We start from the raw sequence: 21,920 nt of genomic DNA, 5'->3' as shown, positions 1-21,920 counted from the left end.
AGTGGTCTAGAGTCAAGATCAATTACTTACTTTATTTCGGACTCAATAAGCGGTCCATACAAAAACAGAGAATACAAGAATACAGAAAATTAAAAAACTTTTCTAAAAATGCTCAAATAAATGCCAATGAGTTCATAAAACTGAAATGTATTGCACCGAGTTCAGTCCAGCGTTTGTCAGTGTGGCGATGATGGAGTTTGCAGATTCAGACAACTCACACATGCACCTGTACATGTGCTTACACATTTATGCATAAGGAACCCGGACCAAGTAAGTTCACATAGTGAACAATACACATATGTTTGAATTCGACCAGTTTGTGTGTAATAAATCTAAAAGTGGGTTTCAATTTTTGAAGTGATGTCTTAATTGTACTAAGCAACTGTAAAGAGAAAGGCTGGTGGCGGTAATGCCTCCGCTTGCAGCAGAGTCCCCTTAAGAAAACCACAGAAGAAGAACGGGCAGCGACTCTCCGCCAACATGTCGCCTCTCAGGGCAGTCTTTGCCTTTGATTTGAAAGAATAAGCCTTGTTATCTTGAAAAGCGCTCACTCCGCTAACTGGTCCACAGTAGATGCGACACCAAAACAATATCGCGGGTGAGACCTAATTTCTAATTCTGCATATTTTATTTTGTATTCTGCTCCAAGGCCCATGCTAATGTTAGCATTAGCCTCACTTTGGTAGGATTCTCCCGTCTTAGTTGGTCTGAAACTGTAGTTATGAAACAGGTTAGCATTTAAAACTATCTTTCATACAGATTAAAAGAGAATATTGTGCAGTATTATGACTGTATAGTTAGGTGGGAACTGGTTAGAAGATCTTTAGCTTTTATGCTAACTTGTTTTCAGCCGCAGAAATGTGGCGATTCATCTGTTGCACATTATTCACTGCTGTGTGTCTGGCTGTGACCTCATTATCTCCATCAGCGTCACTTCTGTATATATTAAAAGTACAGTCCAGGTTGCAATGCACTGTACCTAATTCATGACCAGGTTTACTGGAATTTCTTTGACAGTTTTACTAAGGTTAAAACACACGATCGGGATTTAAACTAAAACTCAGCTAAGGTTCGGAAAAATCCAACTTTAAAGGAAACTGTGAAAACACGAGGTAGATCAAAGGAAAACGAGCTTTAAACCTCTTTTATTTATGCTTTGTTTTTTGCTATATGGGTGTATTTGATTTGTTGTTGTGTTGTTTTGCATCTAAGCTCCTGCACTACTGGAATAAAACTAGAAATGCACCATTTTGGCTTTTCCAGGTGAATACTGATTAGGATTTTTCTCCCAGGTCTGATCTACCGATTCTGATCTTAACTGATTTAGACCTTAACCTGTGACAAAAGAAAAAATATGTGGCTAATTTTTTTTAACATTTAGCTTTGATTTTAGCAGAAAATTAATAAAATGCAAGATCATCTCCGTTTATGCACCAAAAGATTTGTCCCTAACTTTTATCCGATTACATTCTTTTTACCTGACTCAAAAAAAGTGCATCATGTTGTCGGTTGATGCATTTCTAGACTATAAATTGTTGGACGTCTTATAATTATTATAATTGATGAATGAATTTGAGAAAAAAATGATCAACTGACTGGTCTCCAATCAGAGCTGATCAAGTGAAATGTGGCTGATTGACAAATTTGTTAAAACGAAGGCTATTCCGGTTCACTGTCCTATAGTAAAAACTGCTACCTCAACAATCAAATTTTCTCAGTCCTGCAGAATGTCCAAGATCAGGCGGAAGGTGACAGTGGAGAATTCAAAAACTATATCTGACAGCGGGAGTAGCAGCAGCACCACGACCAGCAGCACCACCAACCCCGCCGCCCCCTCTCGCAGGCCGAGCGTGTTTGAGAGACTTGGTCCCAGCACTGGGAGTAATGCCGCTGATGTACGCATCACTCAGTTTTTCTCTTCTCCAGCTGATACCTAAAGATATTAGTGTTAAAAGTTGGATCCAGTAAGCAGTTATCCATTTATAGCATCACCTTTTATAGAAATTTCTGCAGTAAACACAAAAAGAAATTTAGTATTTCTGCCTTGAAAATTGGCCTCTGCTCACTTGAGTATGAAAAAATCTGAAATATTGACATGAATAATGTACAGAAATCCTGAGATTTAGCTTGAGGTCATCAGGTAACCCATGCATGTCTTTTCAGAGTCACTGCAGAAATTGGCTGAAGACTGGTACCTGCAGTTACGGCAACACTTGCCGCTACACACATGGAACTCAGCCACGAAGCAAAGGATTCACCTTCAGTCGGTAAGGCTTAAATGCTGATCAGTGTCGTTTTTCTTCCTGTCTACATAAAATCAAATGCTGAATATATGTGTTTGTGTTAGCAGGACAACCGAGAGGCCCACAGGTGATCTGCGGGAGAGGATGAAGAATAAAAGACAGGATGTTGAACCGGAAAACTTGAAGCGAGACCTAGACGAGCCCACATCCCCCGCAGTAAGAGTAAGTTATGCTGTTTTATATGTTTTTTCTGCATTAAAGGCACATGATTTCCAAATGGGTTTTATAGCACTCCTAAACATGCTACCAATTTGCCTCTGCAACAGTCTCTTCCTTTTGAGATTGTATCCATAAGATCCTGTTTTAAGCCCAGATGAATCAAATGCAATAGACAACAATTTATAAACTGTGACAATTTAATAGTGATTTGCATGTTGATACTCCTATAGCAGAGAGATTCCTCTAGAGGGCGACACAGAGAAAAGGAGGACATAAAGATCACAAAGGAGCGTACCCCGGCCAGTGAAGAAGAGCCCGCAGAGTGGGAAACTAATCGTGAAGGTGCAGTAACTCAGTTTGCCCAAGTTTAACAAACAAATCATGATTATGTTGAACTTGTGATGAAGAACAATATTCAGTTTTTTCAACTTTATTCATATGTAGTGTGGATGAGCTACATTTGTATGGAGAGCCATTTCATTCAAAATTAAATAAATAAATACTGCTATTGATAAATTATTAATAAATATTCCATGAAATAAATAAATATCCCCATGAAATATAAGTAAATAATTATGTTAAAAGGAATTTTCATCTTATTTTATTCATTTAAATATTTATTTAATTTACTTAAAGATTTATTTATTTGTTTATTTCATAATGCAGTTTTATTTTGACACTATTATTTTGTAAAGCTACTTTACGTATTTCAGTGACTTTTACTTTTTAACCCCGATTTTCATTTTAAGCTCTTTTAATTTCATGTTCTTATTTTCAAATGAGGGGCGGAGTTTTATCTGTGGGGCGGTGCTGGGACAGCAGGGCCGAGCTCAATTCGTGACATCTAATTTTCTATTCACCCATCAGTTTGTCCATCCATCCATGAAGCCTGTTTGATTACCCATCCATCCATCTACTCATTATCCATTGATCCGTGTATCAATTTTTGTTTGCCTGTCTTTTCATCCATTCATTTTTCCAGCCTTCCTTCCTCCCTCTTCTTCACAGTTTGTAGATTTTGCAATTTCAATTTCTAAATCCTGACATGTACAAATATGTTAAAAGACATGAGACATCGTTGATCTCTGAGCTTGGAGCACCAGAACTGCCAGGGATAGAACTTTTAAACATCCATTTTTCTGGTCAGCTCTGAGCGTTTTTTACATTCTCGAAACCAGCTTGTGTTGTTGCTCCAAGGTCCTGTCGTCTTGGTCTCCATTTGTCAGCTGGAGGGACATAAAGCTTTGGTTCCTGTAGGGGTTCTGTGTTTGCTGAGTTTACTCAGACTGGCATCTGTTAGTAACGCCCGTGTCTTTTAGATGTCCTGGTTTTTCCTCTCCGCAGTCTTACACAGCTTTGCACATAAATAGACAAATGTATCACAAGCAAACCCAAACAGGGTGATCAGCTTGCCTGCAACCTGGCTGGGCAAAGCTTTTTGATGGGCCCTGAACCCAGACTGCTCTCCTTTAGTAGCTGCTTGTGCTTCTGGGAAAGAAGTCGTCAGGTGTGCCCAATTGGCCAATCAGAGGGACACTTGGTAGAACCTAATGGTAAAGTAAAATTTTAGAACCTAAACAAATGATTATTTCTTTCTAAGCCACATTGTGTAGTGAGACAGAAAATGTTGTCAGTCTATCAGTTTAGGTAAAAATCTCTCATGATTAGGTTATTTTTCACATTGAAGCTTTCAAACAGACAAGCATCCAATTGAATTCACATTTCAGACTCAAGTACAGAAACTTAATTTCTAAATCAGCAAATTACATTGAAATTAAATTAGAGTACTGACATATATTAACTTGTATTCAAATGTAACAGTAGGCATTAAAACATTCATGATTAGGACACCTATTGCAAAAAAGAAGAGCTTATTATGACTAGGAGATCTGTCATGGATAGTTTGAAGTGACCTGGAGAAAAACAGCTGTCGGTGAAAGGGTAAATCTGGCGTTTCTGTGCACTACACATCGTGATATTGGACAGATTCTGTTTGTTTTTAATTAGAAGTCCGATTTTATTATTTCCCCCATTTTGACTTTCAGATTCTGATAACGGCGACTACGACTACGAGTTATCCCTCGAGATGAAGCGGCAGAAAATCCAGAGAGAACTGCTGAAACTGGAGCAGGAAAATTTGGACAAGAGAGAAGATACGGTCGTCAAGAAAGACGAAACCGCCACTAAAACCAGAAACACGGGTTTGCCGAAGGTAAAACACCAGAGAGTGTTAAAATTCAGCTGCAACTTGCTCGTTATCGTGCTTCAACCTGATCTTATCTCTGTCTTTCAGGTCTCAGACGAGCTGTTAAGCTCCAAAGAGTCACCCACATCCAGAAAGTCCAGCGGCTCCCCGAAGCACAAAAGTGGAGCCAAAGGGACAGGCTCTGGAAAGAAGGAGAAAAAGTCATCAGTAGCCCTAGCTGTTTCAGAAACAACCAGGTAGGACAATCTTGTAGTTTGTTGAATTTTAAGAACAACAATGTAAACGCTGGACTAAACTTTTCTAGTATCCTCTTTGTAGAGTTGTGAAAAAGTTGGTTTTCCCTTCTTGTAGTGGCCAGATGGATATAAACTGGCATAAATTCATGTTTTATATCTTATTAGACCGGCAAAAGCAAGCCACAGCAAGAAAAAGGGGCCCCGTACGCCAAGTCCTCCTCCTCCTGTCCCTCTGGATATTCCTGTGGTTGGGAAGAAGCACAAAGGCAAACACAAAAACAAGGAGAAGATGGAGGAGAAGCAGAAGGAAGGGAAAGATCGGGGCAGAGATACAGAAAAACACAAAGAGAAGAAGGAGAAACGCAGGTCAGCTGTGCAGCTTGAACTGTTTGAATTTATAACTCTAACTTTATAAATGATTGTTGTTTTTATTGTTTATATCTTTTTTTATTGTTTATATCTTCTTACCCTCAAATCTATCAAAGCAGATTTTCATATTTTCCTGTTTTTGCTGATTGACCAACAGAAATTGGTACATAAAGGGGAAGTGGACAAAAATTGACAGTTTTTTACAAAAACATTTGAGAACTGTGGTGTGCATTTGCATTCAGACTCACGTAGTTAATACTTCGTAAAACCACCTTTTGCTGCAGTTACAGCGGATGGTTCTTTGTTCTGAAGTTCTGCTCATGCTTCTTTTTAAAATAGCTCATGAAAAATGTGTGCATCAATTTTCTTGCCTCGGATTCTCAATTGGATTTACGTCTGGACTTTGACTAGGCCTTTCTAACACACGAATATGCTTTGATCTAGATGTTCGCGACCTTTGTAGCTCTAGCTGTATGTTAAGCGCCACTGTCCTGCTGGAAGGTGAATCTCTGCCTCATCCTCAAGCTTCTGCAGCCTCTAACAGCTTTCTTTGTACACTTTGCACGTTGGCCAAACTGTTTAATTTTCTCTAAGTCGCTCTAATCTTCCAGAGCGCCTTCTTCTACATGTTTGTTGTGTATCCTACATGCCACAGACTATATAGGTGAATTCTTACTGCTTTCCTCTTGCCACTCTTCCACAAAGGCCAGATTTGTTGGAAGCATGAATAATTCTGTGTTAATAAAATTATCCCATCACTGCTAAGGATCTCTGCGGCTCCTCCAGAGCTACCTTGGGCCTCTTTGCTGCCCATGGTAACTCCGAGTATAACCAGGGAGGCCATGTTTTGGTAGGTTTTTAGTTGTAACATACTGTTTATTTTCAGATGACAGATTAAACACAGCCCTGTGAGATTTTCAAAGCTTGAAAACTCTACTCGGATGGCGTGGGATACAGAAGTGCCCTCTGCAGCCTCTGAGAAACCTAAAGTTGAATGGCTTTATGTATTTAATACACAGCACTAAATAAGTTGATGGAAGAACGCTGGTTCAGATGGTTGTAAATCCACAATTCAATAGAATAGAATATATTTTATTGTCCCCCTAGGGGACATTTTTCATGGACTCAAGGGTGCATAGTAATAGCTGCCCCTTAGACAATAAATACACCTTAAAAAGTAAATAAATAAAAATACATATAACGGCTCTCATTTTGGGTTCTGTTTAAAAAAAAGAAAAGAAAGAAGAACACCACTTAACAACAAAAGGATCAACATTCATCTGAGTCATTTTCTATAGCAACAGATGAGGCTGTAATGTATTAAAAGCAGAACTAAAATCAACAAACAGAAGCCATGCATAGGGCTCGGGATCCTCCAGATGCTAAAGAGTTAGGTAGGTGATGCTATTTATTGCATCGTCTCTATTCCTCCCGTCTTGAATGACAAACAGAAGTTAAAGCCGTCGGTCTATATTTATTATTTTCTGTAGGACAGGGTCTCTTTGGAATGGGAATAATGGTAGATTTTTTCCAGAGGGCAGGAAGCAAATGGGAATCAGAGGACCTCTAAAATACAGGACACCACACTAGGATTAGCTCTGCAGCAAATGTCTTTAAGAGAGAAGCAGAGATGCCGTCAAGGTCTGCAGATTTCTTTTTGCATTTATGGCTGAAAAATGACTGGATTTTCAGGGGATCAACTGCTAACCTTGAACAAGGGTCAGTAAAAATTGACTGTGTATGAAACCTAAGAAAAAAACATTGGGTTCGTTTGCTTTTCTCAGGTCATCATATGTTACGAGACTCTTCCTATGTATTGTCATGTTAGTAACATGTTTCATGGAAGCCCAGAGTCCATAGAAGCAAAAGTCTGTTCTTACATCCCTGTGTATCCATCCTTCTTTCCTCCCCGAAAGATTGATTGAGCTCCATTTGAACTGATTTTAACCCCATCCTGTCATGATTCCTAAAAGCCATTTTGTCCCGTTGATGCAAAACTCTCTGGTGATGTATGGTTTATTGTTAGGATATATTGTAATAATCTTCTTGCTCTGTAATAGTGTCAGTGGCTTCATCAATACTCAAACCACTCTATCTCTAGCGCCACACTTGACAGTTCCAATTTACAATGGTTAAAATCTCAAGAATAAAAACCGGGGCTCCTGGCGTGCGATCCAGTTGATTATTAGCCCACCCTTCGAGTGGTGAAGTTTGACACATTCTCAGAAGCTCCCAGACAATCAGTGCCAGTAATAGACCTTGTGCAAATAACGCCATGATGATCCTCTGTACCCTCGTATGCACTCACAGTAAAAGAATAAAAAGAAGCAAACGCAGCAGCAGCACCCAAGTCGCCAGCAGAGCTGCACCACCGATTCAATTCAATTTGCAGAATTTACCAGATTTGTTTTTATAAGCTGTTATTATTAGCATCTTTTATCCAAAGGAATCAATCAATTCAATCTCAAGTTTTCTTCTTTAGTTTCCTGACATCAGTTTTGTTCTCATTTAAAGGGATCGGTCGGACAGTTCCCACAAGGCCAAGCGCGCACTAACTTCAGAGGATCATTCGGGCAGCGTGTCTTCTCCCTCCAGGGATGCTTCGCCTCCAGCCAGGAAGAAATCGGCCTCTCCCAAAGTTTCATCCCATAAAACCTCCCTGGCTTTCCCCTCACAAAGGTTTGCACATGTGAACTCCCACAGCCCATTTTCTCTTTTTAAGTCTCTAGATTAACCGATTCATTATTAAAACGTAATAATAGTTGAGATTGCAGTCTTGATGAGGGAATGGTTTTGTCACTCCAGATCTCCTTCCCCCCTACGCTACCAACGCAGCCCCACTCCTCCTCGACACCATTCCCCCTCCTCCCACTCTGGCTCTTCTGCCCATCGGCACTCCCCTTCCCCTCGACGGCGTCGCTCGTCTTCCGTCACCTACCACAGAAGCTCCACAACGCAGGTCACCGCCTCCTCACCTCCCCACTCACGTCGTTCTCGATCGCCTCCCGGCTCTCACGGCACCTCCTCCCCACATCGACGGTCCAACAGGTCAAGCCCCGCCCGGCACCGCTCCAGGGGCAGAGAGAGGAGCCGTGGGGACCGAGAAAGGACCCCGCCCACACAGGAGCGGAGACACGACCACAGAGATGGTATCTTGGCATTCCTGGTGTATCTCGAGGCTCAAAAATAAAGTTTTAAGATTTAAAAAAGGTTCACACTCTGGGAAATATGTAACATGGTTATATTTAATAGCATCAATGAATTCATCTGTGCTATAGTTATAATTTGTTCTTGAATGCTTCTAAACCTTTGTGTCCCCTCCCTAAACAGAGAGCCGCAGCAAACGAGAGAAGGACCGTGATGATCGTGACTACGACTCCGAAGTTCTCTCCTCCAGAGATGATCGGGAGACCAGAGAGACCCGCGAGCGACGGGACCCTCGTGAGCGTGGAAGGGAAGCTACCCGCGATTCCCGTGATAACCGAGACATTAGGGATGTGAAGGACTCCAGAGAAAGCAAGGCAGAGACCCGCTCTAGTCGAGAGTCATTGGAACGCCGCGAACGGGACAAAGAGCGGGGTAGGGAAAAGGACAGGGAGAGGAGTGAGGCCTACAGGAAGGAGGAGATAACTCCAGACGACAGGGCTTATGGAAGAGGTCATGGACGGGATGATGGAGGCAGAACTGAAGGGAGGACAGACAGCAAGATGGACAGAGCTGAAAGGAACAGCAGAGGAAGGGGACGGGCCAATGAAGCCTCGGATAAAGGTTTGACAAAAGGCACACCTCTTAATATGTTACAAAAAAGCATTTAAAGTGCTTTATGCAACTCGTTTAATTACATTTTCTCTTTTGTCAGTCTCAAACAGAAATTCTCGTAGTTCCCAACTGGACAGCGGCTATGACAACTGGGAGTCACGGAGCAGTGCGGTCCGGGACCGAAGCGTGGAAAGGAGCACCACCGAGAGAAGCTCTGACAAGGCTTCTGAGCGCGATCGCTATGAGAGCGACAGAAGAGATCACGCTAGAGACTCCTCCTACGACAGGAGGGGAGGACATGGAGAGCGGGAGCACAGAGACAACCGAGAGAGAGGTGGGTGTCGAGATGAAAGCTGGAGGGAATAGTTTCTAAAAGTCAAACTGGGTCAGGGCAGTAATCTCAAACATAGCAGCAGATCTTCAACAGAAGAGCTGTAAAAGGAACGAATGACAGTGGGGTTGTGGTCAAGCTTCCTCCAGAACGATGCAATAGTCCAACAGAAGACCTTACAGTTGCAGAAAAATCTGGATCTGAAAGAAGGCGTACCTTTTTTTTCTTCATGACTGTCAGCACGCAAAATATAACGCCTGATTGGAAAATGACAAATTATTATCCTTTTTCAGGTTCTCCAAACAGATATCAGAGGAGGTCTGAGGAGTCTGAGAGGGAGGAGCGGAGGACGGACCGAACAGAGGACAGACGGGACGACAGGGCTCGCGAGAGGGAGCGAGAAAGGGAGCGGGAGAGAGACCGGGAGAGGGAGAAAGAGAAGGAGAGGGAGAGAGAAAAGGAGCGAGAAAAGGAGAGGGAGGCAGAGAGGGAGAGGACAAGGGAAAGAGAGAGGGAGCGGGAAAGAGAACGGGAAAGGGAGAGAGAGGAACGAGAGCGCGAGAGAGAGCGAGAGGAGAGAGAAAGGGAGAGAGAGAGGGAAGAGCGGGAGAGAGAGAGGGAGAGGAAGGAAAGGGAGCGAGAGAGGGAGCAGAGGGAGAGGGAGAGGCAGCGGGAGTGGGAGGAGCGAGAGAGAGGTAGGGAGGAGAGGCGGGAGAGGAGAGAAGACAGCAGGGATGACCGGACGGTTCGAGACGATCGCAAGATGAGGCACGTTAGCATCCACTTCATCCTTTACCTTTCAGTCCCTGGTTTCTCTTTCACGCTAATAAATTCAGTAGAGTGCCAGGCTATAGACACATTTATTCATTTTATGCATATTTATATAGTTTTTATTACTATTAAATACATTTTAATTACAGTGGTTTTTATGTATTAATTTAAATAAAATAGTTTTAAACACATAAAATAATGAATGTGGAATAACAATGTCTAGAATTATGTAAATGTATTAAACACTAAATAAAATGACAAAATTTAGAAGTTTTTTTCTTGAAACTTTATTTGTTAAAAATCATCTATAATTAGCATAATTTCATGTTTTCAAAACTAGACCCCAACAGTTGTTACACTGCAATATGGGACTATAAAATTATTTTTTGAAATACATATTTAAACAATTATTTTTGGTTTGAAAGAATAAAAACATTATTGTAGATATTTTAGTTTTAAATGTTTTATTATTGTATTATATCATAGATTATTGAAACATTTAAATTATGAATAAATTTATTGGTTTATCTAATGTATTTCTAATCTTAACATTTGAAAGTTTATTTAACAACCTGTTGAAGAAATTGTCATCTTTTTTTCCTGCTATAACTCTTAATTTCATGACTCTGCTTTTTGTCTCCTCTCTGCAGTCGTAAGAGGCTCCGGGTGGAGAGCAGTCCGAGCCCTCAGCCCCTGCCTAAGCGGACCGTGCGGGACTTCAGCCCGGCAGACAGTGACGGCTACAATAGCGGCGAGGACAAAAGTGAGCGCCCGACCGGCCGAGGACAGGCCAAGCTCCACCCACAGCCCCTCCTCCTCCCCAGCCCTGTGTGTCCGCCTCCATCTGACAGTAGGAAAAATCTTTTTAAAAGGGACACACTCCTGTTTAATTTTCTCCTGTAAAGCAAACTCTCCCTTTGTTTATTGGCATGCACTGTCCAACGTTTTAAGTTCAAGTTTATTTCACTCTTTTATACCAGTTTTGGAGGAAATCTGGGAAAAAAAAACAAAAACATTTTATCCATAGTTAGAAATTAGACAAATTTGTTTGCTTTCTTGGTAAAAATGCATAAAAAGCCTTGAAATAAATGTATCTTTTATTAAAGTAGGACAAACCCACCCTGAAAAGATTTACAATAATCCAAGCGTTAATGTACGTAATAATTTATTCACTAAGGGGGGAAAAAACATGTCAAGAAATAACATATTGACAGGTGCCATTATTATCGACACAAATATATGAGCGTGTACAAAATAGCTGTCAATTTGTGTTGCCAACTCGTTTTGCTAACTGGACAGTACTTGGTGTACCAAGAGAGGGACCTCCAGTCATGGGTCCTTTCTGATGCTCTCTGCTCTATAGCTCAGCCCACAGGTTTGTTATAGGACTTAGGTTTGGAGACTCCTCTAGAACCTCATCTCCAGAGGTTCTAGAAGACTCCCCAGAACAGAGCTTGTCATCTTTATTAGCTTTTATCCCTTTTACCTGTGCACCTCTTTTGTTCAACAGTTTTTCCCTCCACTAAACTTTTCCATTAGCTTGAATTCAGCACTGTGAACAGTCAACTTTATCTTCCAGTAGAATTTAGGAAACACCACATTTTATTTTTGTCATTGTAGGACAGAGTATTATTTTTTTGGGCTTCACCATACCATAAATCCCCTCTGCATTTAGAGGCATCTGATGGTTGTTATGGAGACCTGGTGACCCCAGATGTCACTCTTTGCTCTCTAAATGTTTTGAGTCAGCTTATTTAGCTGCAATGAAAAATTTATTTATTTTCAGTTTTTTTTTACACGTCTTTCCCATCGGTGCCAAAACATTTCTCTGCATCTGTAAATATTTAGCTAACGCCTCTAAAAGTGGACTTCTGAAATAATATATTTGACTGTGAAAGTGCTGATATTTTCTCCTCCATGTCTTATGTGCAGATGGGGATAAGCACCGTCTGCTAAGCCAAGTGGTGAGGCCTCAGGATCGCTTGTCACGGTCGCCCCCACGGAGCGTTGCATCTAGTGAAAAAGGTACTTACTGGAAAGATGAGGAGCGCAGGGGAGCTGGGGACAAGCGGGAAGCGCGCAGCCGCCATGACGAGCTGGAGACACGTGCAGATCGAGGCAGAGAAGGCGAGAGACGTGGAGAGTACCTTACAGACGTGCCCTCAGACTCTCGCAGCAGAGGCCGTGACCAACGAGAATCAACTCCACCACCTCCTCTTGCAGCCCTTCCTACTGGTGGCGAAGATAGAGACACCACCGGTTCCCAGTCCCATGAGGAAAACAAGAAGAAGACAAAGACACAGAGGAAGGGTTTGAAAAAAGGGCGCAAGGATGAGGAGATTGCTGGGAGCAATACTGTGGCCCCCGTAGCAGAGCGGTTCAATCCAGAGCCTCCAGCTAGCATGTCAGCAGATGTGCCTCCGCCTTTACACTCACCAAGAAAAGGAGTCAAGAAGAAGGGACATGAACGCAAAAGGAAGAGGTCCTCAGGAGGGGAGTCTGATGTGTCCGAGGAGGAGAAGCCTGTCCAACAGCCTCACAATAAGAGGAAGAGAGGTCCTCGGACACCGCCGCCCTCATTGAGGCCTGATCGTCTTGGGGCTGCAACAAACACGGAGCGCTCCCCTCTTTCCAAAACAAACAATTTCAGTGATTGGTCCGACGAGGAGGAGTCGGAGCGAGGAGGTCTGGTGGACACGCTAGCACCTCCGCCTCCTGCTGAGAGGACTCCATCCGAGCCTCTCAGGAGAGGCAGTGGCCACCGGATGGGCAGAGACAGGGGCAGGGGTAATGCACCACCCATAGCCCCACTTTTATCCCAAGACCCTCCAATGCTCCTCCAAACTATGACACCACAGCCGCTCATGTCCCAGCCGCTTCTCCGGAAACCCCCACCAGAGCAGGCGCGCAGCAGCAGCATGGGGAGCAACCAGAGCCGGGCGTCATCTCGGCGTCCGCGATCGCCTTCCAATGAGTCAGCCCACCTGGAGGACCCTCAGGGTCCACGCGTGCGCCGCGGCAGGCTGCAGGGCTCCAACTCCCGGGACCGAGAAAGAGAATGGGAGCGAGAGCGCGAGAGGCCGATGGTAAATGATCCTCCTGGGGGCGAGAGGAAATCCCGAATCGATCAGTTGAGGAGAGGAGAGCCCAGTCGCAGCACCTCCTCAGGTCAGCTCTGGTAGTTTGGCAAAGTGAAAACTTTTATAACTTGGCCTAACCTGAAAACAAATCTGAATTCTTGTTTGACAGACCGCCAAGATTCCCGTAGCCACAGCTCCAGACGCAGCTCTCCAGATTCAGAGAGACAAGGCAGGTCCGGGTCGCGAGCCGGCTCCTATGACAGTCGAGAGCGGGAGAGAGACAGGGAGCCTTTTGAGCGGGAGAGAGAAGGAGATCGTAAGGACTTCCGCCCTCAGCAGAACCAGCAGCAGCCCCTGCACCTTCAACAGCCCGTTCAACCACAGAGAGACTGGGAGCCAGAACCGAGGGACTGGCAGAGCAGGGGGCGAGAACCCATCCTTATTCGTCCTGGTCGGGAACCACTCCTGAGAGGTGAGAGGGACATCAGGGATCGGGAACGCCTCCTCCCAGAGGGGCTCATTCAGCAGCACGAACGGGAGCGAGAGAGAGAGAGGGAGCGGGACAGAGACAACCGGGGGGAAAGAGGCGTAGATCGAGAAAGGGAGAGGGTGATGATGGATCTTCCTCCACATGGTGACCTGAGAGCTCCGGGGCGAGGAGACGCAAGAGGTGACATGAGAGGAGATGTGCGAGGTGATTTGATAAGGCAGGACAAGAGCGACTTTGAGCCTCTGCTCCCAAGAGAAGCCTTCAACCCGCCAGAACCAGAAAAGTCAAGTAACAGTCACCATCTCGCTGGAGATCAGCGTGAGCTGGAGAAGACTGAAAGCATTGATGGTAAGAAGATAAAATATATATATCTATTAGTCACCTTCTGGGTTTCCCTATCTGAAATAAAATAAAAGGATATTTTTTAGGAGAGGATGATGGGAAAGAAGATGAGCAGTCCATCGCTTCGGTTGGAGAGGAGTATGAACCCATCAGTGATGATGAGCTAGATGAAATTCTGGCTGACAGCCAGAAAAAGGAGGATCAGCAGGAAGATGAGAAAATTACAGGTATGGTTGTACTATTTTCTTCCGTTACTTCCTTTGTCGTTGTCAAAGTAATCTCACAAACTATTTAAAATTTCCCTGAACCTTCGATGCGTTCCAAGGTCCCCTGGATGTTATTGACGTGGACTGGTCCAGCCTAATGCCCAAACAGAAACAGGAGCCCCGGGCAGCGGGTGCGGCTTTGCTCCGCTTTACCCCAGGCGCCTTCCTGTTGAGGGCGGGCATTTCAAAGCGCCTCGCAGGCCCTGAACTATTAGAACAAGTCAAAGAGGTGTGCAAGTCGGAGCTGGATAATCCCAAAGGTGTGTTTGGATTTTTTTAAAACGATTATTAAACGATTTTCTTATAATAATATCATTATTTCGCTTTATTATACGTGCCCAACTGCATATTTATGACAGATTTGGAAAAATCCCTTTTTAATTCTAAGATTTTGAATTTTAGAAACACTGTTTTCAAACTTAATTTGGTGCTGAAAAAACTCTTTAAACAAGGTAAATGCAAGCTTGGATGAGCAACAATTCCTTATAGATGTGTTGTCCACTGTGCCTTCACTTATTTAACAAAAAAACGTGCAATAGAAAGTATAAACTACCCACAAATGCCTTGTACCAGGTGTTAAGCACAGTGGAGAATTTGGGCTAGTTTTTTAAAAGTCATGACCTCAATCATAAACCTAAAAGTTTTACATGAACTTTTATTTCTCCAAATGATTTTATATTAAATTGAAATTGTTTTTTGATCCATTACTCTCTTGGTACTCTCCTTTTAGACTCTGACAAGCTCTTTGAGCATGACCTTGGAGCCCTGAACATGGCTGCCCTGAACAGGCGGGTCGAGAGGGCCAGTTTACTGAGCAACCTCGGACCCTGCTGTAAGGCTTTATGTGCTCGCAGGGACTTCGCCATTCGCCGGCACCTGTTAAAAAACGAAAAAGTAACTAAAGTCTATTCAACACATAATTTAAAACTGCTGTAAACCATGTGCTAGTATAAAAATACGCATTTTTTTTTCTTTCAACAGGGTCAAACCAAGCAGTACCCCACTACACCTGTGGTAGACAATGAGCTTCTCCAGATGAGCATCCGGCTCTTCAGAAGGACCATGGCCAGTCAGACCTCAGCCCCAGAGAGGTCTGAGAGTGGGTCGGCACCAGCAGCCGAAGTTGCTGAAACTGGTAGTAGCAAGCTGAGCACAGCACAATCAGAGGTGTGTGTGTCCTGAAAGTCTTGACCCTTACCTTATTCTCCCTCACCTTTCCTTACATAAGAGTCCTTTTAGTCACAAGAGGGAGTCGAACTAATTTGGCAAGATGTGTGGGTTTTTAGTTATGTTGGGATGGAATGAAACACAATTGATTTGGGCCATGTGAATATGCTCTAGGATCACCTGCTGAACATTTGAGCCCATGGAAGTATACTTTGTATTAGACACATCTAATTCATGTTTTTGTGCTGTTTTAAAAATGTTTTTTGATTAACAGATCTCCTGACTAACCAACTTCAAATTGTTTGTTTGTTTTTTGTATGTTGTGCATTGGTTCCTATAAAAGTGCATTAAAATGGTTAGATCTTTGTTTTTTTTCCCCCCGGCTTCTTTGCTTTGTACAAAACCGACTGTTCTGCCGTGAAAATATGGAACATTTCATGTATTTTCACTGTCCTACATATCTAAGGAGCAAATTTGTTGAGTAAATGTCCACACCATGAGTACATCCTGCAGAGACTTGAATGAACTTATTAAAAAGCACTGCCAAACTATTCCTCAAGAGGTTGCAGTTTGTTTTAACCGTAAGTCTGTATAAACAGCATAATGTGCTCAATGTAACTGATATGAATGGCTTGGTAGTGATTCCCCGACATGAACTGAAGAGAGTGCAGAGCACTAGCAGTCAAACACTGCCATGTGGAGGTTCCTCGTCAACCCGCAGAAGGGGAAAGCCAGAATATTAGCATGCTGCGTAGAGCAAATTCAGTGGGGGATGTGAAACGTGCAGGTTGTGCGTTCTGTCGCTGTTGGGACACCGTAGCAGCAGAAGAAGCCTTCGATTGAGTGTGACTTTGCCCTTGCTCCACCTTTGTTTCAGGAATTTGTGCCCCTGTCATCATGAAGAAAAGGACAAATCTGGTTCTGATAAAGATGGCCTCCTGCCTGCACACATGAACGCTACAAAACACTTTTTCTGTGTAAAGTAAATTTTAAAGTGTACAAATGATATTTGGTGTGCTGCAGCTTTTTTTCCTACTGTAAAATAAATGTAGATTAACATCCTTATAATGTGATTAAATTGAACCAAATGAGGTATTGAAGAATTTAAAAGATGGGTCTGGCTACATGCAACATTTCACGTTTTTAAAGGATTCCTCTGCCGTCTGGGAAATTCGGGAATTTGATTTCATTATTTTCCAGGTGACCTCAGCGGCCCGATCCCCGGATGCTTAGGCTGGCTCTAGGGACGTGGAATGTCACCTAGCTGGGGGAGAAGGAGCCTGAGCTTGCGCGGGAGGTCGAGAGATATCGACTAGAAATAGTCGGGCTCGCCTCCACGCACAGCGTGGGCTCTGGAACCCATCTCCTTGAGAGGGGTTGGACTCTCTTCTACTCTGGAGTGGCCCACGGGGAGAGGTGGCGGGTTGGTGTGGGTTTGCTTGTTGCTCCCCAGCTCAGCCGTCTCGTGTTGGGGTTTACCCCAGTGGATGAGAGGGTCATATCCCTGCGCCTTCGGGTTGGGGAGAGGTCTCTGACTATCATTTCAGCCTATGGGCCGAGTGGTAGTGCAGAGTACCCAGCCTTCTTGGCGTCCCTGTCGGGGGTGCTGGATAGTGCCCCTCCCGGGGACTCCATTATTCTGCTGGGGGATTTCAACGCCCACGTTGGGAATGACAGTGACACCTGGAGAGGCGTGATTGGGAGGAATGGCCTCCCCGATCTGAATCCGAGTGGTGTTTTGTTATTGGACTTCTGTGCTAGTCACGGATTGTCCATAATGAACACGATGTTCAAACATCAGGGTGACCATCAGTGCACTTGGCACCAGGACACCCTAGGCAGGAGGTCGATGATCGACTTTGTTGTCGTATCATCAGACCTTCGGCCGCATGTTTTGGACACTCGGGTGAAGAGGGGCTGAGCTGTCCACTGATCATCACCTGGTGGTGAGTTGGATCCACTGGAGGAGGAGAAAGCCGGACAGACTTGGCAGGCCCAAGCGCATAGTGAGGGTCTGCTGGGAACGCCTAGCAGAGCCCTCGGCCAGGGATGTATTCAACTACCACCTCCGGGAGAGCTTCGACCAGATCCCGGGGGATGTTGGAGACATACAGTCCGAGTGGACCATGTTCTCCGCATCTATTGTCGATGCTGCTGCCCGTAGCTGCGGCCGTAAGGTCTGCGGTGCCTGTCGCGGCAGCAATCCCAGAACACGGTGGTGGACACTGGCAGTAAGGGATGCTGTCAAGCTGAAGAAGGAGTCCTATCGGCTGTGGTTGGCTTGTGGGACTCCTGAGGCGGCTGACGGGTACCGTGAGGCCAAGCGTGCTGCGGCCCGGGCTGTGGCAGAGGCAAAAACTGGGAGGAGTTCGGTGAGGCCATGGAGAAGGACTACCGGTTGGCCTCGAAGCGATTCTGGCAAACCGTCCGGCACCTCAGGAGGGGGAAGCAGTGCTTCGCCAACACTGTTTATAGTGGGGGTGGGAAGCTGCTGACCTCGACTGAGGACATTATCGGGCGGTGGAAGGAGTACTTCGAGGATCTCCTCAATCCTGCCATCACGCATTCCGTGGTGGAAACAGAGGCTGGGGACTCGGGGTTGGACTCTTTCATCACCCAGGCTGAAGTCACTGAGGTGGTTAAAAAGCTCCGCGGTGGCAAGGCTGCGGGGGTGGATGAGATCCGCCCTGAGTACCTCAAGTCTCTGGATGTTGTAGGGCTGTCATGGTTGACACGCCTCTTCAACATTGCGTGGCTGTCGGGGACAGTGCCTCTGGACTGGCAGACTGGGGTGGTGGTCCCCCTTCATAAGAAGGGTGATCGGAGGGTGTGTTCCAACTACAAGGGGATCACACTCCTCAGCCTCCCTGGTAAGGCCTACGCCAGGGTATTGGGGAGGAGAGTCCGACCGATAGTCGAACCTCGGCTTCAGGAGGAGCAGTGTGGCTTTCGTCCCAGCCGTGGAACACTGGACCAGCTCTATACCCTCTACAGGGTGCTCGAGGGTTCAACCGGTTCACATGTGTTTTGTGGACCTGGAGAAGGCATTCGACTGTCCCTCGTGATGCCCTGTGGGGGGTGCTCCAGGAGTATGGAATCGGGGGCCCTTTATTAGGGGCCATCCGGTCCCTGTACGAGCGGAGCAGGAATTCGGTCCGCATTGCTGGCACTAAGTCGGACCTGTTCCCGGTGCATGTTGGACTCCGGCAGGGCTGCCCTTTGTCACCGGTCCTGTTCATAACTTTTATGGACAGGATTTCTAGACGCAGCCAAGGGCCGGAGGGGGTCTGGTTTGGGGACCAGTGGATTTCGTCTCTTCTTTTTGCGGATGACGTGGTCCTGCTGGCCACCTCTAGCCAAGACCTACAGCATGCGCTGTGGCGGTTCGCAGCCGAGTGTGAAGCGGCTGGGATGAGGATCAGCTCCTCCAAGTCCGAGGCCATGGTACTCGACCGGAAAAGGGTGGCTTGTCCTCTTCAGGTTGGAGGGGAGTTCCTGCCTCAAGTGGAGGAGTTTAAGTATCTCGGGGTCTTGTTCATGAGTGAGGGAAGAATGGAGCGGGAGATCGACAGACGGATCGGTGCGGCTGCCACAGTAATGGGGGCACTGTGCCGGTCCATTGTGGTGAAGAGGGAGCTGAGCCGAAAAGCAAAGCTCTCAATTTACCGGTCGGTCTATGTTCCTACCCTCACCTATGGCCATGAACTTTGGGTCATGACCGAAAACACGAGGTCCCGGATACAAGCGGCTGAAATGAGCTTCCTCCGTAGGGTGGCCGGGCACTCCCTTAGAGATAGGGTGAGGAGCTCGGCCATCCGGGAGGGGCTCGGAGTAGAGCCGCTGCTCCTCCACATCGAGAGGAGCCAGTTGAGGTGGCTCGGGCATCTATACCGGATGCCTCCTGGACGCCTTCCTCGGGAGGTGTTCCAGGCATGTCCCACCGGGAGGAGGCCCAGGGGACGGCCCACGACACGCTGGAGGGACTATGTCTCTCGGCTGGCCTGGGAACGCCTTGGGCTCCCCCTGAAGGAGCTGGAGGAGGTGTCTGGAGAGAGGGACGTCTGGGCGTCTCTGCTGAGTCTGCTGCCCCCGCGACCCGGTCCCGGATAAGCGGAAGACTATGAGTACGAGTATTTTCCAGGTCTGGATTAGTATGGAAAAGAAAAATAAGATAATGGAAAAGTATTAATGTTTCCAGAAACTGTTTTTCTGTCCCATTGTCTAAATGCGGGGTCTATAACTCCAGTCCTTGAGGGTTACAGTCCTGCAACTTTTAGATGGATGTCTTCTCCAGCACACCTGAATCAAATGAATGGCTCATTACAAGGCCTCTTCAGTACTGGATGACTGAATGCTCATGAGGGATGTCAGCCATTTGATTCAGGTGTGTCGGAGAAGGGATGCACCTTAAAGTTGCCGGACAGGATCTCTGAAGGACTGGAGTTTAAGACCCCTGGTCTAAATGCTGTGACCTTCCTTCCAATTCTTCCTTATGCCCTTTCTTTCCTTTTATCTGTCATTGCTTCCTTTTATACTTTATATTACTCCTGGTCTCCAACCTTCCATTTCCTATTCTTTGTGTTATTCCATGTCTTCTCACATCTCTCCTTCTTCCTCTCTTATATCCTTCTTTTGCTCCTGCATTTCCTTTCCTTCTATTCTTGCCTTCTGCCTTTTTTCTTGCCTTCTTCTAGGCCCCAGTGTTTGCTCTTCCTTCTTTTTTCTTGTCTTTGTTTCTTTCCTGCTTCATTGTTCTTTCCTGCATTCCTTGTTTCCTTTCTTCTCTCCGTCTTGCCTTATTATTTCTTTCCTTTTCTGCCTTCCTTGTGGGTCCTCCCGTCTTTCCTTCTTTTCTTGCCTTCTGCTGCCTTTTCTTGCATCCTTCTGGGTCATGGCTTCTGCCTTTCCTTTTTCAGTCTTGTTTTTCTTCATGGGTCATTCCTTTTGCTCTTCATTCTTTTCTGCCTTCCTTGTCTCCTACATTTCCATCTTTCGTCCCTTTGTGTTTTCTTTCTTTCCATGTCATTCCTTATTTCCTTCCTTGTGATCTGCTTTCTCCCTTCCTTGTGTCCTTTCTTCTTTCCTTGTCATTTTCTTATGTCTTTCTTGTTTCCTACCCTTTCCACCCGTGGGTCCCACCTATTTTGCTTTTATTCATGTGTCCATCCTTCCACCTCCTTCCTTGTTTCCTTCTTTCCTTCTATCCTTATTTTTCTTCCAAGCATGTGTCCATTTTCTTTCCTTCCTTGGATCCTTTGTCTACTGCTTTTTTTCCTTCTTTCCATGTGTCTTTTTGTCATTGTCCTCATGCTCTTATGACCTCCTCGTTCCTTTCTTGTGTCCTCCATCCTTTTCTTGTATCCAGGTCACTGTAGTAATGTGCTTTATATTCATAGTAAATTTTGTATTTAAATCTAAAATTTAACCTAAAGGAATGAGAACTCTGGAAAGCTGAATGTGAAAAGCATGTAGCCTTTACATGAAAATGTGTAGGAACTGTGATATTAAGGTAAAATCGTTTTTAAAAAAAACAATAATCTGCTTTGGAACTTGCAGTCCAGAATTGGCTGTTTGTTTTAATTTTCTATAAAGGTAATGCTAGGTTTTTCATTGTATTAATAGTCTGATGTTCATTTTTTGGGATGGATAGTTTAATAAGTTGATCTATGTGGGGTATTGAGCCTTACACTGGACTTTATCATTTGGGTCAAACTGGATATAATACAGATACAAATTTACTGCAGTAGCATAATCGAACATGAAAAGTTAGAAATATTCAGCTTTTATTTTCATTACATTAAGTCACTGAGGAAAATTATCCTATTGTCTTCAGTGAATAAATGTACTCATATTAAACATTGGGATTTTTAGAGTATGCTACTGCAATAAAGGTCTGAAGCACCTTTACCTACAGGTTATGGGTTGAGATGTTAAAGGTATGCATATATGCAACACTAAAGAAGACAAGAACTAAGATGTGTCCTGTTAATAAAAATTATTGAGTTGTATAAAACTGTATTATACAACTCTTAATGTTAACTAAGCAAAATGTGGATTAAAAATGAAAGCATCAAAATGTCAAAAATAATAGGAAAAAAGTCGTAGTTTTTAGTTCATTCTGTTTCATTAAGTGTAGGGCGCAGGAGTATCATCAAAAGGTTGATTTATTTCAGTGATTTTACATATGTTAAAACACAGAATGATAAAATGCTAGAATTTATTTCTGCTGCTTTGGTTTTTTAACAGCAAACAATAAAAATCCCATAATTCAATGTCTCTGAAGAAAACAAGGAATTTTAATACTGAAAAATACGGCGATGTCAACTACAATACAGGTCCTTCTCAAAATATTAGCATATTGTGATAAAGTTCATTATTTTCCATAATGTAATGATGAAAATTTAACATTCATATATTTTAGATTCATTGCACACTAACTGA

At 44.4% G+C, this 21,920-nt stretch overlaps 1 protein-coding gene across 2 annotated transcripts; it reads left to right on the top strand.

Annotated features, from left to right (window-relative positions):
• The first annotated feature begins 445 nt into the window (after positions 1 to 445).
• On the top strand, positions 446 to 16,485 carry zc3h13 (zinc finger CCCH-type containing 13). 2 transcript variants are annotated; one of them, XM_047355602.1, is made up of 20 exons: positions 446 to 598; positions 1,719 to 1,895; positions 2,164 to 2,267; positions 2,351 to 2,465; positions 2,693 to 2,804; positions 4,508 to 4,674; positions 4,756 to 4,904; positions 5,070 to 5,270; positions 7,788 to 7,952; positions 8,079 to 8,422; positions 8,604 to 9,041; positions 9,133 to 9,366; positions 9,657 to 10,131; positions 10,785 to 10,897; positions 12,067 to 13,302; positions 13,384 to 14,052; positions 14,133 to 14,273; positions 14,372 to 14,572; positions 15,043 to 15,206; positions 15,294 to 16,485. In XM_047355602.1, exons 2-20 carry the CDS (start codon positions 1,728 to 1,730, stop codon positions 15,492 to 15,494), a joined length of 5,397 nt encoding a protein of 1,798 aa, XP_047211558.1. In that variant the 5' UTR covers positions 446 to 598; positions 1,719 to 1,727; the 3' UTR covers positions 15,495 to 16,485. The 2 variants fall into 2 exon arrangements, with proteins under 2 accessions (XP_047211558.1, XP_047211557.1); XM_047355601.1 differs by having other exon boundaries at positions 2,348 to 2,465.
• Positions 16,486 to 21,920: the final 5,435 nt, after the last annotated feature.

The sequence above is a fragment of the Girardinichthys multiradiatus genome, chromosome 24 (assembly GCF_021462225.1).
Source record: "Girardinichthys multiradiatus isolate DD_20200921_A chromosome 24, DD_fGirMul_XY1, whole genome shotgun sequence".
NCBI lineage: Eukaryota > Metazoa > Chordata > Actinopteri > Cyprinodontiformes > Goodeidae > Girardinichthys > Girardinichthys multiradiatus.
Note: the sequence above shows the minus strand (reverse complement) of the source record. Positions and strands in the feature narration are given on the sequence as shown.

What these genes read in the sequence shown, in the direction of transcription:
- zc3h13 (XM_047355601.1), top strand. Translation starts at nt 1,728, where the DNA reads ATGTCCAAGATCAGGCGGAAGGTGACAGTGGAGAATTCAAAAACTATA. An exon ending in CAGAGACAACCGAGAGAGAG is followed by an intron (nt 9,367 to 9,656) that starts GTGGGTGTCGAG and finishes ATCCTTTTTCAG; the next exon opens with GTTCTCCAAACAGATATCAG. An exon ending in CAGTCGCAGCACCTCCTCAG is followed by an intron (nt 13,303 to 13,383) that starts GTCAGCTCTGGT and finishes CTTGTTTGACAG; the next exon opens with ACCGCCAAGATTCCCGTAGC.